This window comes from Salmo salar, chromosome 14 (assembly GCF_965601325.2).
Source record: "Salmo salar chromosome 14, fSalSal1, whole genome shotgun sequence".
NCBI lineage: Eukaryota > Metazoa > Chordata > Actinopteri > Salmoniformes > Salmonidae > Salmo > Salmo salar.
In genome coordinates this window covers 24,901,996-24,915,978 of record NC_138304.1, presented here as the reverse complement: position 1 = coordinate 24,915,978, position 13,983 = coordinate 24,901,996, and the positions used below count along the sequence as shown (strand labels likewise).

At 40.9% G+C, this 13,983-nt stretch overlaps 1 protein-coding gene across 5 annotated transcripts in view; it reads right to left on the bottom strand.

Moving 5' to 3' along the window:
• Positions 1 to 13,983, bottom strand: part of LOC100380755 (astrotactin-1) — a 299,659-nt gene that overhangs the window by 103,108 nt on the left and 182,568 nt on the right. For all 5 annotated transcript variants that reach the window (XM_014140030.3, XM_014140032.3, XM_014140031.3 and 2 more), the window contains one exon: positions 11,172 to 11,360. In XM_014140030.3, coding sequence (XP_013995505.1) covers positions 11,172 to 11,360 — 189 coding nt within the window. The remainder of the gene's footprint in view (positions 1 to 11,171; positions 11,361 to 13,983) is intronic.

Genomic DNA, 13,983 nt, shown 5'->3' with positions numbered 1-13,983 from the left:
CTTCTATTATTTTGGATTTGTGTGCCATGAAAACTGTTTTCACCATGTAACATAAGGAGACACAAAAAGTTAAGTAGTAACACTGCATTTCTGAGATCTCTATACAAAAAAACTGTCCAACAGCTACATAGATCCAGGATTTTTACAGGGTTCTAGTTCAATGTAGAATTTAACTGATTAATGCTTAATGTATGATATAACGACAACTTACACTGCTATACATTCAAGGACAGAAAAGTAATGTTTTATGTCACACGATTTTGGACAACTCCTTCAAGACACCAACATTGATAAGGGGTTGAATCCGTTACTTTTATTGAATATCTCTATGATGCTGATCCTTATATCTTAATGAAATGACGCGAACATTTTGACTCTCGAGAGCTTCTGTTGTGAAGATTGGACACCTTGAGAGGAGATGAGGAGAGCTGCTGCTCCTTAAATCTGCTGCTTAAAGTCTAAAGTTTCTCCTCGTTCTTAGGGATCATTTGACAGAGAAGAAATCACAAAGATAAAGCCACATCTCTGTAAGCAAACACGGTTAATATCTCTTCATCAATTTAGAATTCAATAAAAGGAGCAAAAGAGACTATGCTATGCCATCTCAAGCCATATATCACTGGCATAGGCAAACTGTGTGAATAAGCAGTTTCCCTCTTCCTCTCAACGGCAAAGCATGCAGTGGTCAAATAGGCCTGTAGAGGGCAATTATGCTGCACAACATCGCCAAACAAGGGGGAGGAAAACTCAGGCAGGAAAAATGTGTCTCGATTTATCTTGTCTTATATTTTTTGGTAAGCATTTCACCCTGAAAGAAGAGCTAGTGTTTTTCCTGCCCTCTCCTTCGATTAGAACATTCATTAGGTTGCCCAATTCAGACAGGAGGTACAATGCCCTCATTCATTTTGACATGCAAATCAGCTATGTTAATTATGATCAAATTACTGCAGATTTTCAGTGTGGTGGAAATATGTTATAAGACAATAGGAAAATTGGACACATTCTGAATCTGCAGCAGTTATATCAGCAAATAATGACGACACCCTGCAATCAGCCATTTCAGTTGTTTCAACACCAGGCATTACTGAGTAAATGTAAAGAATTTACAGGATATTTGTATATTTATGACAGTATTTTGAACATGTTTGAATATGTTATATGACTGGCATCTACTATTTCATATGTATGGCCTGACCTGACAAACTCCATGGTTTTTCTGAGAAAACAGGATTAACAGTGGGTGCCTGATACTGTTGCTCCTTCACACACAGAGACGCATAGGAATCACTTCGGCATGCTTGAGCTATGTGAAAATCCACGTCACTTCTCATAGAGGGGCTATGTTTGAAGCTTTGCAGTTTGTAGCATTTTGGATCGACCCAGGGTCTATTTGAGGAAGCAGATAGACTTATACCCCTAGGACAGGAAGCTTATACTGTCTTTTATGTCAATTATGGTCAATAATGCAATACGCAAGAAGTAGAATATTATTCCCTATGACTTTGTTGAAGAAGCACAAAAGTGTGTTGGACTCACTGGCACAATTAAAATGAATCCATAAACTTTTCTATTAAAGCGTATTTTCAAAGGAATCTCCCAGTTAATGAGATAAGATTCACTATTAAATGGCTCATATATTTGATGCATGACTGTGCTTTAATGCAAAATTGTAATATATGTGAAATCATGTATTTATATCACCCCTCTATCTTTTTGCCTCAAGACACTGAAGGGAGAAATAAATCCATACACGATGAGCAGCTAAACCAACAGCTCATAGATCAGTGTCAGCCAATCAGAGCCCTGGATTGTGTTGATAACACATTGCTCAAAGTGCTAGTGGCCTTGATGAAAAGCTTCTAGCAGTGCTCTCATCACTCTTCATTTGCTGGGGCACCAGACCAGTTCACTGAAACTAGCTGCTCTCCACACCAAAACACACATGCACGGAAGCAAGCAGGCATACACACACATGCATACACACAGTTGTACATACACACACACCATTATCAGTAAACAAGGCATCTCCAAGACATTTCCACATGACTAATATTCCCTCTAAAGATGTATCTACATTTTTGCATTTCCTCGTTCATGGATTTCATGTGCTTCAGAATATTGTACTATATATTATTTTACTTATATTACATGAAGTTCTTCCATGAGATATGACTTCTAATTAAGAGTTAAGTGTAAGATCACCATTCGCAATATGAAAGAGCAAGCATTGATTACCAAAGCAGCAAAAATCTATTACATTATGCAAATGCTGGATTGGAAATGCTGTGAAATTACATTCTAAAACATTTAACTATGACTAGGAAGCAATCAACTATAACCAGCAATTGCCTGGTGATGGTTGTTTGATATAATGACTACCAATAGGTGCAATACAGCGACGTCAGACAATAACTTTGGCTGCTATTACTCTAAGCCTATGTTGAAATCCTATTTACAGTGCTCAACACATGTATGCATTTGCATGCAAAAATACAGTATCAAATGTATTCTGTTTGAAATATATACCAGTTGCAAGTGCTGGGGATAATTCAGCGTTTTGGTTATGCCTACATCACTATATTATATGTCCAGGCAATATAATTTCTTCAAGGGGATTTGTTCCTTACAACTGTTACTAAATGCACAATGACATGCACTTGGATATAAAGTTTCTTATTATAGTTGCTATTTTTCTGTGCAAATGACTTAGTAATCCCAGCTTCTTTGTTTAACGCTTAAGGGATTTGGATTGGTCTGTCATGTGATTGTTCATTAACGATAAAACCTAGTCTAAGGTTGCATCCCAAATGGTACCATATTCCCTACATAGTGCCCTAATTTTGGTTGGACCCTGGCCAAAAGTAGGGTACTATGTAGGTAATAGGGTACCATTTGGGATGCTGCCTTAGTCTGATTAATATGCACAACGGTGTCCCATAGCTCCTCATAGCAAAAAGACAATAATAAGTGATGTGCCTTGATCATAATTAAAAGGGACTCAAGCAGTGTGGGAAGATTACAAAGCAATGGATTTACAATTCTGAAGGTGTTGTGAACGTGATGAATTTACCACTAAGACATTCCAGTAGATACTTCTCTCCAACAAGCCTCTGAAAGCTCAGTGGGAATGACATTTATATCACATAGCAACGCAGTGTAAGTTGAGTAAAGCTCTTTAAAACACATGCTATCTTTCAAAAATGAAAGAAACTCTAGCTAGCATTCCCTACAGCCAGACACAGGCTTTGACATTTAATCAATTATTAATTAAGTGCAACAACATTGCGTTCTCCAGTTATCTCATATTATTAGGCAAAAGCACTTAGCCTACACACTTTATTCAACATGATTTAGTTCCAAGACTTATAATGAATGTATTCAACAACCAGTCAAATGCTTCCATTTTGATTGAGCTGTATAACATTGAAATGGCAAACTTCAATGATTTGATCTGATGAATTATCCAGCAGCAAAAAGCGTGATACAGCGAAAGAGAGAAAAAAGGAGTCATAAATTCTTACGTCTAAAGGCCACCAAAAGGCAGTGTGAAGGACAAATCTCCTATTTGCTCATCTATGTTAACTCAAAGTCCAGAGGGTGTTGAGAGGTAGTGCCCTTCAGCCGAAGGACAAGCAGAGACACACATTACTCTGAATTACCTCAAGACAGCCAGGGCAGAAATCCTAAACTGATGTCCTATCCAAAACCTCACAACCCTACTCTTCTGCTCTGTAGGACTAACAAAAACAACAGGAAAATTGGGGGTTGCCAGAAACTCTCCTGTTGGAATCAACATTTTAAATGAATCGTCAAGGGGATGACCTTGAACACTTCAACTTAAGGTGGGATGTGGGGTTTAACTTCTCTTAAGCCGAGGGTAAAGGCTGATGAAACGGATCATGTTAACTAGGATTAAAACAGACTGGGTTTTGGCAATTACAATACATAATGGATGGGATCTTGTTTTGTGTCTGGGTTTCGATGAGAGTGCAGCAGGGGGGATTGGAAGGGCCTCTTGGGGTTATGATTCAAACTGGCTGACTCAAAATGGTATTCATATCTTTTAGGCCCCTGCTCTTATGGAGATATTACAGCCTTAGATTGTTTTTCTGCTGAGCAAGGAAATTGTGCCTCACATAGCCTACGCTTGACATTAAACTGTGTGTGTGTGTGTGTGTGTGTGTGTGTGTGTGTGTGTGTGTGTGTGTGTGTGTGTGTGTGTGTGTGTGTGTGTGTGTGTGGTGTGTGTGTGTGTGTGTGTGTGTGTGTGTGTGTGTGTGTGTGTGTGTGTGTGTGTGTGTGTGCGTGCTTATCACATCCATTTACTACTCAGAGGGAAGAGGCTATTCAAGGCTTGTTTTATGCAGCCTTTGGCACTTTTTCAAGCCATCACTTGCTTATCATATTCAACTGTGCACAGTGCAGAATTTCCTTCAAAAAGTACATACATTAAGTTAATCGTCAAAGACTGTAAGAGCAAGCGCCAGACTTTGTTTACCCTTTTCTAAGTTTTCTCGCAATGTGCAAGTTATTTATATTTGACAAGTGAGATTAGCCCTCTCTTCTTCTGCTACAAACCTTCTGAAGACATCAAGCTTGAAGTCGAAGACATCTGCTTCACGCTCTCTCTAATTGTCTCACCACTGAGCATGAAGCGCACATTCATCACCCTGTCTGCTCTGCAAGATGCCTGCACACCACCTCATACAAACCCCACACTGCACCTGACAGAGAGAGGCCAGAAGAGGTAGGACGGTCTAAGGCCAAAGTTCTCTTTCCACCGTACATGCAGTACTATGCGGAGCACCCATAGCATCCCCTTCTCATCGCTACCCTCCTTCCTGCTATTGCCTCAGGCTGCAGAGCCTGCACAGACACCTGGGCCATGCTTAGCCGTTACCCTCTGACCTGCCTGTCAGCCAGCCAGCATGTGCAGCATGGGGGACCGGGAGAGCAGGAGAAGAGAGAGAAAACATCCTGGATAAGTGGTAGATATTCTGTCACCCCTCAGGAAGAAACATGCGGAGGGTTGAGCGTGGAGAGCAGTGCAGGTTGTGCAGTGACAGTCACCTCCCTAATCAGTCAACTTCGTACTGTGTCAACTCCGTACTCTTTCAACTCCATACATTTCACTATTCCTCAACCTCTGATCCTCACACTGTCTGAGTAGAATAATACAGCATTGTTTTAATAGCTGAGTTGCTTTATATATGGAATAAATAAGGACTGTTTTTCCTGTTTGTTGTCTGTGTTAATCAGAGCCTTGGCTTGACTTTACATAATGACCCTGACACTAGTCTTTGGGTGAAAGCACAGCTTTGAGCCAGACAGCAAGTGATCTAATTCAAAATGACAGAGGTCAGTAGCCTTTTAAAACAGATGGACCTTGGGTTTAATGTAGCTCATTATTCAGACGTACTGTTGTTGATGTTCAGGTGCTTTCAGGTGTGCTACTTCACTGTCTCCAAGACCTCAGAACAATGCTAAAATGTGTAAAAATGTACAATACTACAGTATGTGGTACTGTGTTTTTTTATATGTTTAGTTTCTCATAAATTGAGGTTCTAGGTTATTTCTCATACAGTAGACAGTGCTTATCTTGTCTCTATCTGTTCATTACATTATATTCATCTAAAATGATATCATTAATCATGAGGATTGAATATGATATCCTTCACTGTTTGAAAAATGCATACTGATCAAAACTAATGAACTACGGTTGGCTTATTGTTTATGATCTAATGATAATGTGCCTGTGTTTTGGATTTTCAAGCATTCACACCTACAGGAAGGGAATTAAAAAATGATCATTTCAATACATTATTTACTCAAACAGACTATAGAGTGTTTTTTTCAAGTTCTTTTACATTTTGAATTCATTTTTTAAAAATTAAATTAAGCTAAAACCTAATATGAACACCTTGGACCAGTTTTTCATGAATGTTTTATCAAAAGATTTCACTCCAAGTATGTCATTACTTGGCCATAACTTCTCATACATTGCCACATATAAATAAGTCGTATTATGTCTGCTGACGGAACTCCCAAAACATGCAACAATTATTAGCAGACTAACGCCAAATCCAGAGGCGCTCTGATATATGGAGCAAAGGCTAGAACATGGATCACCATAGTCTCCAGTGAGCTCATTACTCCCATCAAAAGTGCAGGACTTTTATGGAAATTCTGTAACTTTGCAAAAAAAATATGATTTTTAAGAAATCTCTCTTTAGAAGTTAGGCCTATGTCCCAGGAATCAAAACGTTCATATAGTAGCATAGTTCCAGTCACATAATTTTTCATTCCCTGCTCTAGAAGAACCAACATTGCGCTGTGTAAAGCGAATTCACAAAATAGCGTTTAAAAAAAACCATTGCCTTTTGTATGTAATCGTGTAATAGTGTCTGTAGCAATGTCACAGAGTGAGAAAATGAAGAATAATGGAGTTTTCATGCGGATGGAAAACTCAGTCATTTAAAGCCATCTGTCAGAAGTGGTAACGTTCTGTAAATTGTGAGGCAATGTCCTTGGGAGGAAGGCAAAGTGGTCGATTCAACCAAAGGAAACAATGGTGGTGAAGTTACTGGACTGAAACACAGGGGAAAGAGGGGTCATTCATTATCTGGCTTTGTCTGGGTGGGGAAACAACTACAGGTAAAAATATGGATTGCTGACAGAGTAGGAATTCCACATGAAATCACTCTTTCATGTGGTTAAAACAGACAGCTTACATTTTTTCTACAGAAAACTGGGTTATGAAAAACTACAGTAACAAATTGCTGGGACTCAATCCATCCGTACATTCTATCCATCCGTCAAACCCTTCTTTGAGAGGGACTTTCCATTATTTTAAAAGCGAAAGCGAATGACTTATACATAAAATACAATTTCTCCAAATTACTACATTTCATCTAAATTATGTTGGAGCCGCAGATCCGGGTGCCTTGTGTGAATTCGCCGGCGAGTGGGTAACCGGCCTTTACCATCCGTCCTATTGGCCAACATGCAATCACTGGAGAATAAACTGGATGAACTCCGTTCGAGACTATCCTACCAACGGGACATTAAAAACTGCAATATCTTATGTTTCATCGAGTCGTGGCTGAACGATGACATGGTTAATATACAGTTAGATGTTTTTTCCATGCATCAGCAAGACAGAGCAGCTACCGCCGGTAAGACGAGGGGTGGTGGTTTGTGTCTATTTGACAATAACAGCTGGTGCGCAATCTCTAATATTAAGGAAGTCTCGAGATTTTGCTCACTTGAGGTAGAGTACCCCATGATAAGCTGTAGTCCACACTATCTAACAAGAGAGTTTTCATAAATTGTTTTCGTATCAGTCTATTTACCCCCACAAATCGATGCTGGCACTAAGAGCGCACTCAACCAGCTGTATAAGGCCATGAGCAAAGTAGAAAACACTCATCCAGAAGCAGTGCTCCTACTGTCCGAGGACTTTAATGCAGGCAAACCTAAATCCGTTTGACCTAATTTCTACCAGTATGTCACATGTGCAACCAGAGGAAAAAAAACTCTAGACCACCTTTACTCCACACACGGAGACGCATACAAAGCTCTCCCTCGCCCTCCATTTGGCAAATATGACACAGTTCTATCCGCCTGATTTCTGCTTACAAGCAGTACCAGTGACTCGCTCAATACAGAAGTGGTCAGATGACGCAGGACTGTTTTGCTAGCACAGACTGGAATATGTTCCGGGATTCATTCGATGGCATTGAGGAGTATACCACCTCAGTCACCGGCTTCATCAATAAGTGCATTGATGATGTCGTCCCCACAGTGACCGTACGTACATATCCCAACCAGAAGCCATGGATTACAGGCAAAATATATGCACCGGGCTAAAGGCTAGAGCTGCCTCTTTCAAGGAGCGGGACAGTAATCCGGATGCTGATAACAAATCCCTCTATGCCCTCAGATGAACCATCAAATGGGCAAAGTGTCAATACAGGACTAAGATTTAATCCTACTACACCGGCTCTGACGCTCGTCGGATGTGGCAGGGTTTGCAAACTAGTAAGGACTACAAAGGGAAACCCAGTGGCTGCGAGTTGCACAGTGACGCGAGCCTACCAGACGGGCGAAATGCATTTTCCGCTCGCTTCGAGGCAAGCAACACTGAAGCATGTATGAGAGCACCAGCTGTTCTGGACGACTGTGTGATCACGCTCTCCGTAGCCGATGTGAAACTTTTTCACGGACATTTTCAACCTCTCCCTGACCGAGTCTGTAATACCTACATGTTTCAAGCAGGCCACCATAGTCCCTGTGCCCAAGAACGCCAAGGTAAACTGCCTAAATGACTACCACCCCATAGCACTCCCATCTGTAGCTATGAAGTGCTTTGAAAAGCTGCTCATGGGTCCCATCATCCCGGAAACCCTAGACCCACTGCAATACCGCCCCAACAGATCCACAGATTACGGGGGGCCCTCAGGGGTGTCTGCTTAGTCCCCTCCTGTACTCCTTGTTCACCCACAACTGCGTAGTTAAGCACGACTCCAACACCATTGTTACGTTTGCTGATGACACAATGGTAGTAGGCCTGATCACCAACAACAATGAGACAGGCTTTAACCTGTTATGTCTAGGGGGCAGTATTTTCACGGCTGGATAAAAAACGTACCCGATTTAATCTGGTTACTACTCCTGCCCAGTAACTAGAATATGCATATAATTATTGGCTTTGGATAGAAAACACTCCAAAGTTTCTAAAACTGTTTGAATGGTGTCTGTGAGTATAACAGAACTCAAATGGCAGGTCAAAACCTGAGAGATTCCTTTACAGGAAGTGGCCTGTCTGACCATTTCTTGAACTTCTTTGCCATCTCTATCTTTTACAAAGGATCTCTGCTCTAACGTGACACTTCCTACGTCTTCCATAGGCGCTCAGAGCCCGGGAAAAAACAGAATGTCGTCATCCCAGCCCCAGGCTGAAACACATTATCGCCTTTGTCAAGTGGCCGATCAAGGGACTGTGGGCTTAGGCGCGTGCCCTGGCCGCCCCCGTCTTTGTGATTTTTCCTCTGTTTGCCGAAAAGGAGATTCCTGGTCGGAATATTATCGCTTTTTTACGAGATAAATTGCATAAAAATTGATTTTAAACAGCGGTTGACATGCTTCGAAGTACGGTAATGGAATATTTAGACATTTTTTGTCACGAATTGCGCCATGCGCACGACCCTGATTTACCATTTCGGATAGTGTCTGGGACGCACGAACAAAACGCCGCTATTCGGATATAACGATGGATTATTTTGGACCAAACCAACATTTGTTATTGAAGTAGCAGTTCTGGGAGTGCATTCTGACGAAGACAACAAAAGGTAATCAAACTTTTATAATAGTAAATCTGATTTTGGTGAAGGCTAAACTTGCCGGGTGTCTAAATAGCTAGCCCGTGATGGCTGAGCTATGTACTTAGAATATTGCAAAATGTGCTTTCACCAAAAAGCTATTTTCAAATCGGACATATCGAGTGCATAGAGGAGTTCTGTATCTATAATTCTTAAAATAATTGTTATGCTTTTTGTGAACGTTTATCGTGAGTAATTTAGTAAATTGTTAGCAAATTCCCCGGAAGTTTGCGGGGCGGTATGCTAGTTCTGAACGTCACATGCTAATGTAAAAAGCTGGTTTTTGATATAAATATGAACTTGATTGAACAAAACATGCATGTATTGTATAACATAATGTCCTAGGTGTGTCATCTGATGAAGATCATCAAAGGTTAGTGCTGCATTTAGCTGTCTTCTGGGTTTTTGTGACATTATATGCTAGCTTGAAAAATGGGTGTCTGATTATTTCTGGCTTGGTACTCTGCTGACATAATCTAATGTTTTGCTTTCGCTGTAAAGCCTTTTTGAAATCGGACAGTGTGGTTAGATAAAGGAGAGGCTTGTCTTTAAAATGCTGTGAAATAGTCATATGTTTGAAAAATTGAAGTTTTTGTATTTTTGAGGAATTTGTAATTCGCGCCACGCCTATCATTGGATATTGGAGCAGGTGTTCCGCTAGCGGAACGTCTAGATGTAAGAGGTTAAGGAGGAGGTCAGAGACCTGGCTGTGTGGTGCCAGCATAACAACCTCTCCTTCACATGATCAAGACAAAGGAGATGACTGTGAACTACAGGAAAAGGAGGCCGAACACGTCCCCATTCACATCGACGGGGCTGTAATGGAGCGGGTCGAGCGCTTCAAGTTCCTTGGTGTCCATATCACCAACAAACTATCATGGTCCAGTCACACTAAGACAGTCGTGATGAGGGCATGACAACACCTATTCCCCCTCAGGAGACTGAAAAGATTTGGCATGGGTCCCCAGACCCTCAAAAAGTTTGAAAGCTTCCTGACTGGTTGCATCACCGATGGCAACTGCTCGCCATCCGACCGTAAGGCGCTACAGAGGGTAGTGCGTACAGCCCAATACATCACTGGGGCCAAGCTTCCTGCCATCCAGGACCTCTGTACTAGGCGGTGTCAGATGAAGGCCCAAACATTTGTCAACAGTCATAGTCTGTTCTCTCTGCTACCGCACGGCAAGTGGTAAAGGGAGCGCCAAGTCTAGGTCCAAAAGGCTCCTTAACAGCTTCTACCCCCAAGCCATAAGACTAATGAACAATTAATCAAATGGCTACCCAGACTATTTGAATTGCATTACCAAACTCCCTTTTTGTTTTTACACTGCTGTTACTCGCTGTTTATTATCTATGCATAGTCACTTTACCCCTACCTACATGTACATATTACCTCAATTACTTTGAATAACCTGTACCCCCACACAATGACTATTTTTCGGTACCCTTTGTGTATAGCCTTGTTATTTTATTTTATTTTGTTACTTTTTTTACTTTAGTTTATTTAGTAAATATTTTCTTAACTCTTATTTTCTTAAAACTGCATTGTTGGTTAAGGGCTTGTAAGTAAGCATTTCATGATTAAGTCTACACCTGTTGTATTCGGCGCATGTGACAAATACAATTTCATTTGATTTGTGTGTTTGCACTGTGTTTAGAAGGCAGAAGGCCTAGCTTTGTCCACTCTCACTGCATGTCAAGAACATGTTGGAACATGAACCATCAATGGGTTCCCTCCAGCAGTTCATTAGATTTTACAGTACAGTTTCTCCAATCAATTAGAGGTCTTACCTTTGCTGATGTCCTGGTACTCCAGCCACAGCTGTCTCTGGACCTGCTTGTTGGGGTACCAGATAGTGCAGGCCTCCTCGAAGCCATACACAGCCTCTTGTACAAAGTGATTACCAAACTCCCTGAGGATGGAGACAAAATCACTGCGGAGGGTGGCACCGTCCAGGGAGTGGATGGCAGAGCTGAAAGCTGTTAGGAAACACAAAGAGGGAGTTAGCAATGGATAGGCTACTGACAAATCCATAGCAACACAGTTCATGCCTTGTGTAAAAAAGATAAATGAATGTTGAAAAGCAATGAAACTATCACACCCTGATCTGTTTCACCTGTCTTTGTGCTCATCTCCACCCCCCTCCAAGTGTCGCCCATCTTCCCCATTATCCCCAGTGTATTTATACCTGTGTTCTCTGTTTGTCTGTTGCCAATTCGTTTTGTTCGTCAAGCCTACCAGCGTTTTCCCCCTTGCTCCTGTCTGTTTCTAGGTTCTGTTTTCTAGTTTTCCCGGTTTTGACCATTCTGCCTGACCCTGAGCCTGCCTGCCATTCTGTACCTTGTCGCACAACACTAGATTATTGACCTCTGCCTGCCCTGACCCTGCTACTGCCTGCCGTTCTTTACCTTCTAGACACCAATCTGGGTTACTGACCTCTGCCTGCCCCTGACCTGTCATTTTGCCGGCTCTCTGTTCTAGTAATACACTTTTGTTACTTCGACACTGTCTGCATCTGGGTCTTCCCAGAAACGTGATAGAAATGGGCATAAACCTGACACAGGAAAAAGCACAAATATTTACATGTATGATAGTATTTATTTTTACGTTCCATATTCAGAGTAAATCAGTATGTCTATGAAGGTAATTGTTTGTTTGTTTTAAGGTCAAAAGTAAGTAACAAGTACCTGCCGGTATTATAGAATACAAGCCATAAGCATACTCTACACATGCTACATTTCAAATCTTAAATATGTACAGTCTGTACTTGTTTGTAGTTTTAGGTAAACATCCTAATGAAAGCTCAAGTTTGTGAAATGATAAGCTATGACTCCCTATGTTGTTGTGACAGTGCACAGACTATGATTAAAGTGCCATGTGTAAACTTGAGGCTTTCTTTAAGTCTTAAATTGAGCCTTCATGAAATCCTCAGAGGGGAGTCATTGTAAAGCATTTACTCTTGCTGGTTTTTATATCTTTGGGAAAACACTAAAAAACATGTATAGCTCTTCAACTGTTCCATTATCATCCGAGAGGCCTAGCATTAACTTCCTACCACTCATAACATGCTAGTCTTACATTATGAAGCAAAACAGTCCTTATGAAAGATTGTGCTTTGGTGTCAGGTGTAAAAATCTGTAATAATAAAAAAGTTGCTGAACTCCTACAAGTAATGACACTGAGGAAATGGAATTCTAAAGGCTGTGGTCATGTTTAATTCCAGAGCACTCTTATCTGAAATGCATTAGTAATGGTACATCTATACATGTAATATTTATGCTATACTCCACACGTGTGGCGAAGTAAACACAAAATGCTTACGGATACATACATGATAGACACGTTAAACAAAACAAATAATGCAAGTCATGGCATCCAAAAAGAAGACAAACAAATACCAAAAATCATTCAAGCCCAAATAAACTATTCTGCAATAACTTTCTGGCAGTCTGAAAACTCATGACACATTCACATAAAATCTTTTTTGCATGTTGATGTAGGCCGTTCAGATGCCGAAGCAACACAATATGGTACAAATATAAAAAGGTAGAGGCTGCGGCGGAGACTTTTCTGGACCCCGCATCCCAGAGGCTGGGGGTCCTGGGGCTTCTGCACATCTCTGGGATTCTCTAAATTGAGCACATTTTCTGCTCTACTCTTAGTGAACCTCCCTTCACATTTCTCACTGTCAATCATGCATTTTACAGGTGAAATGCCCACGCAGTATCTGCATACCAACCAAACTGTATCCTATAACTCAAGATGATCTAAATGCATGTCCCCATTGGACTGATTGAGATTAAATGGATGTTGATCAACAGTGTTGTTTTGAATGATGTACAGTGAACACATTTTAGAGATGTTGTTTACAAACTGTAGCATAGGTAGCCTATGTGTTTAGTTTCAATCAAACCACATATTTTGCCTAGTGGCGTGCGCTGTTTTGGCCGAAAATGAGACCATTCACACAATAATACAAAAATCTCATAGGAAACGAGGTAGTGTTTTTTGTCTTACAGTAAAGTTATACTATGATATATATTCGGTTCTGTTATGTAGAATACTATCATTATATGATCTTGCATAAATTGACTCAGTTTTGATAAAATGTTATTAAACAAGCACCATTCACCAGAGTAGCCATGTTCTCTATGAGTGGAGCGGAGGGCGAATACTGGGTGGTTGATGCTTATATTTGTCCTATATCACACAGAACTTTTGGAGAGTGGGGGTCACAGCATGGGTCAAGTGCCTTGCTAAAGGGCACATCAACAGATTTTTCACCTTGTCAGCTTGGGAATTTAAACTAGCAACCTTTTGGTTACTGGCCAAATGCTCTAACCACTAGGCAACCTATTGCACAAAGGCTATGGGACCTTTAGCTGTCAGGAGGAAAGGTCCAGAAAAGTCGGATCCGCAGCCACTCCGAAAAATAAATAAATAAAAATGACAAAAAAGAAGAGAATCAAGAACTTCAAGAAGCTCTACAGCAAAGTACTGTCAACAGTAGAGTAGAGAGAGCCCTTCTAAGAAGTAGTGCTTCACTAAAAACCTATCCACAATTATCTTATTTTGTGCCGTTTTCATGGCAGGGCCTGTCAA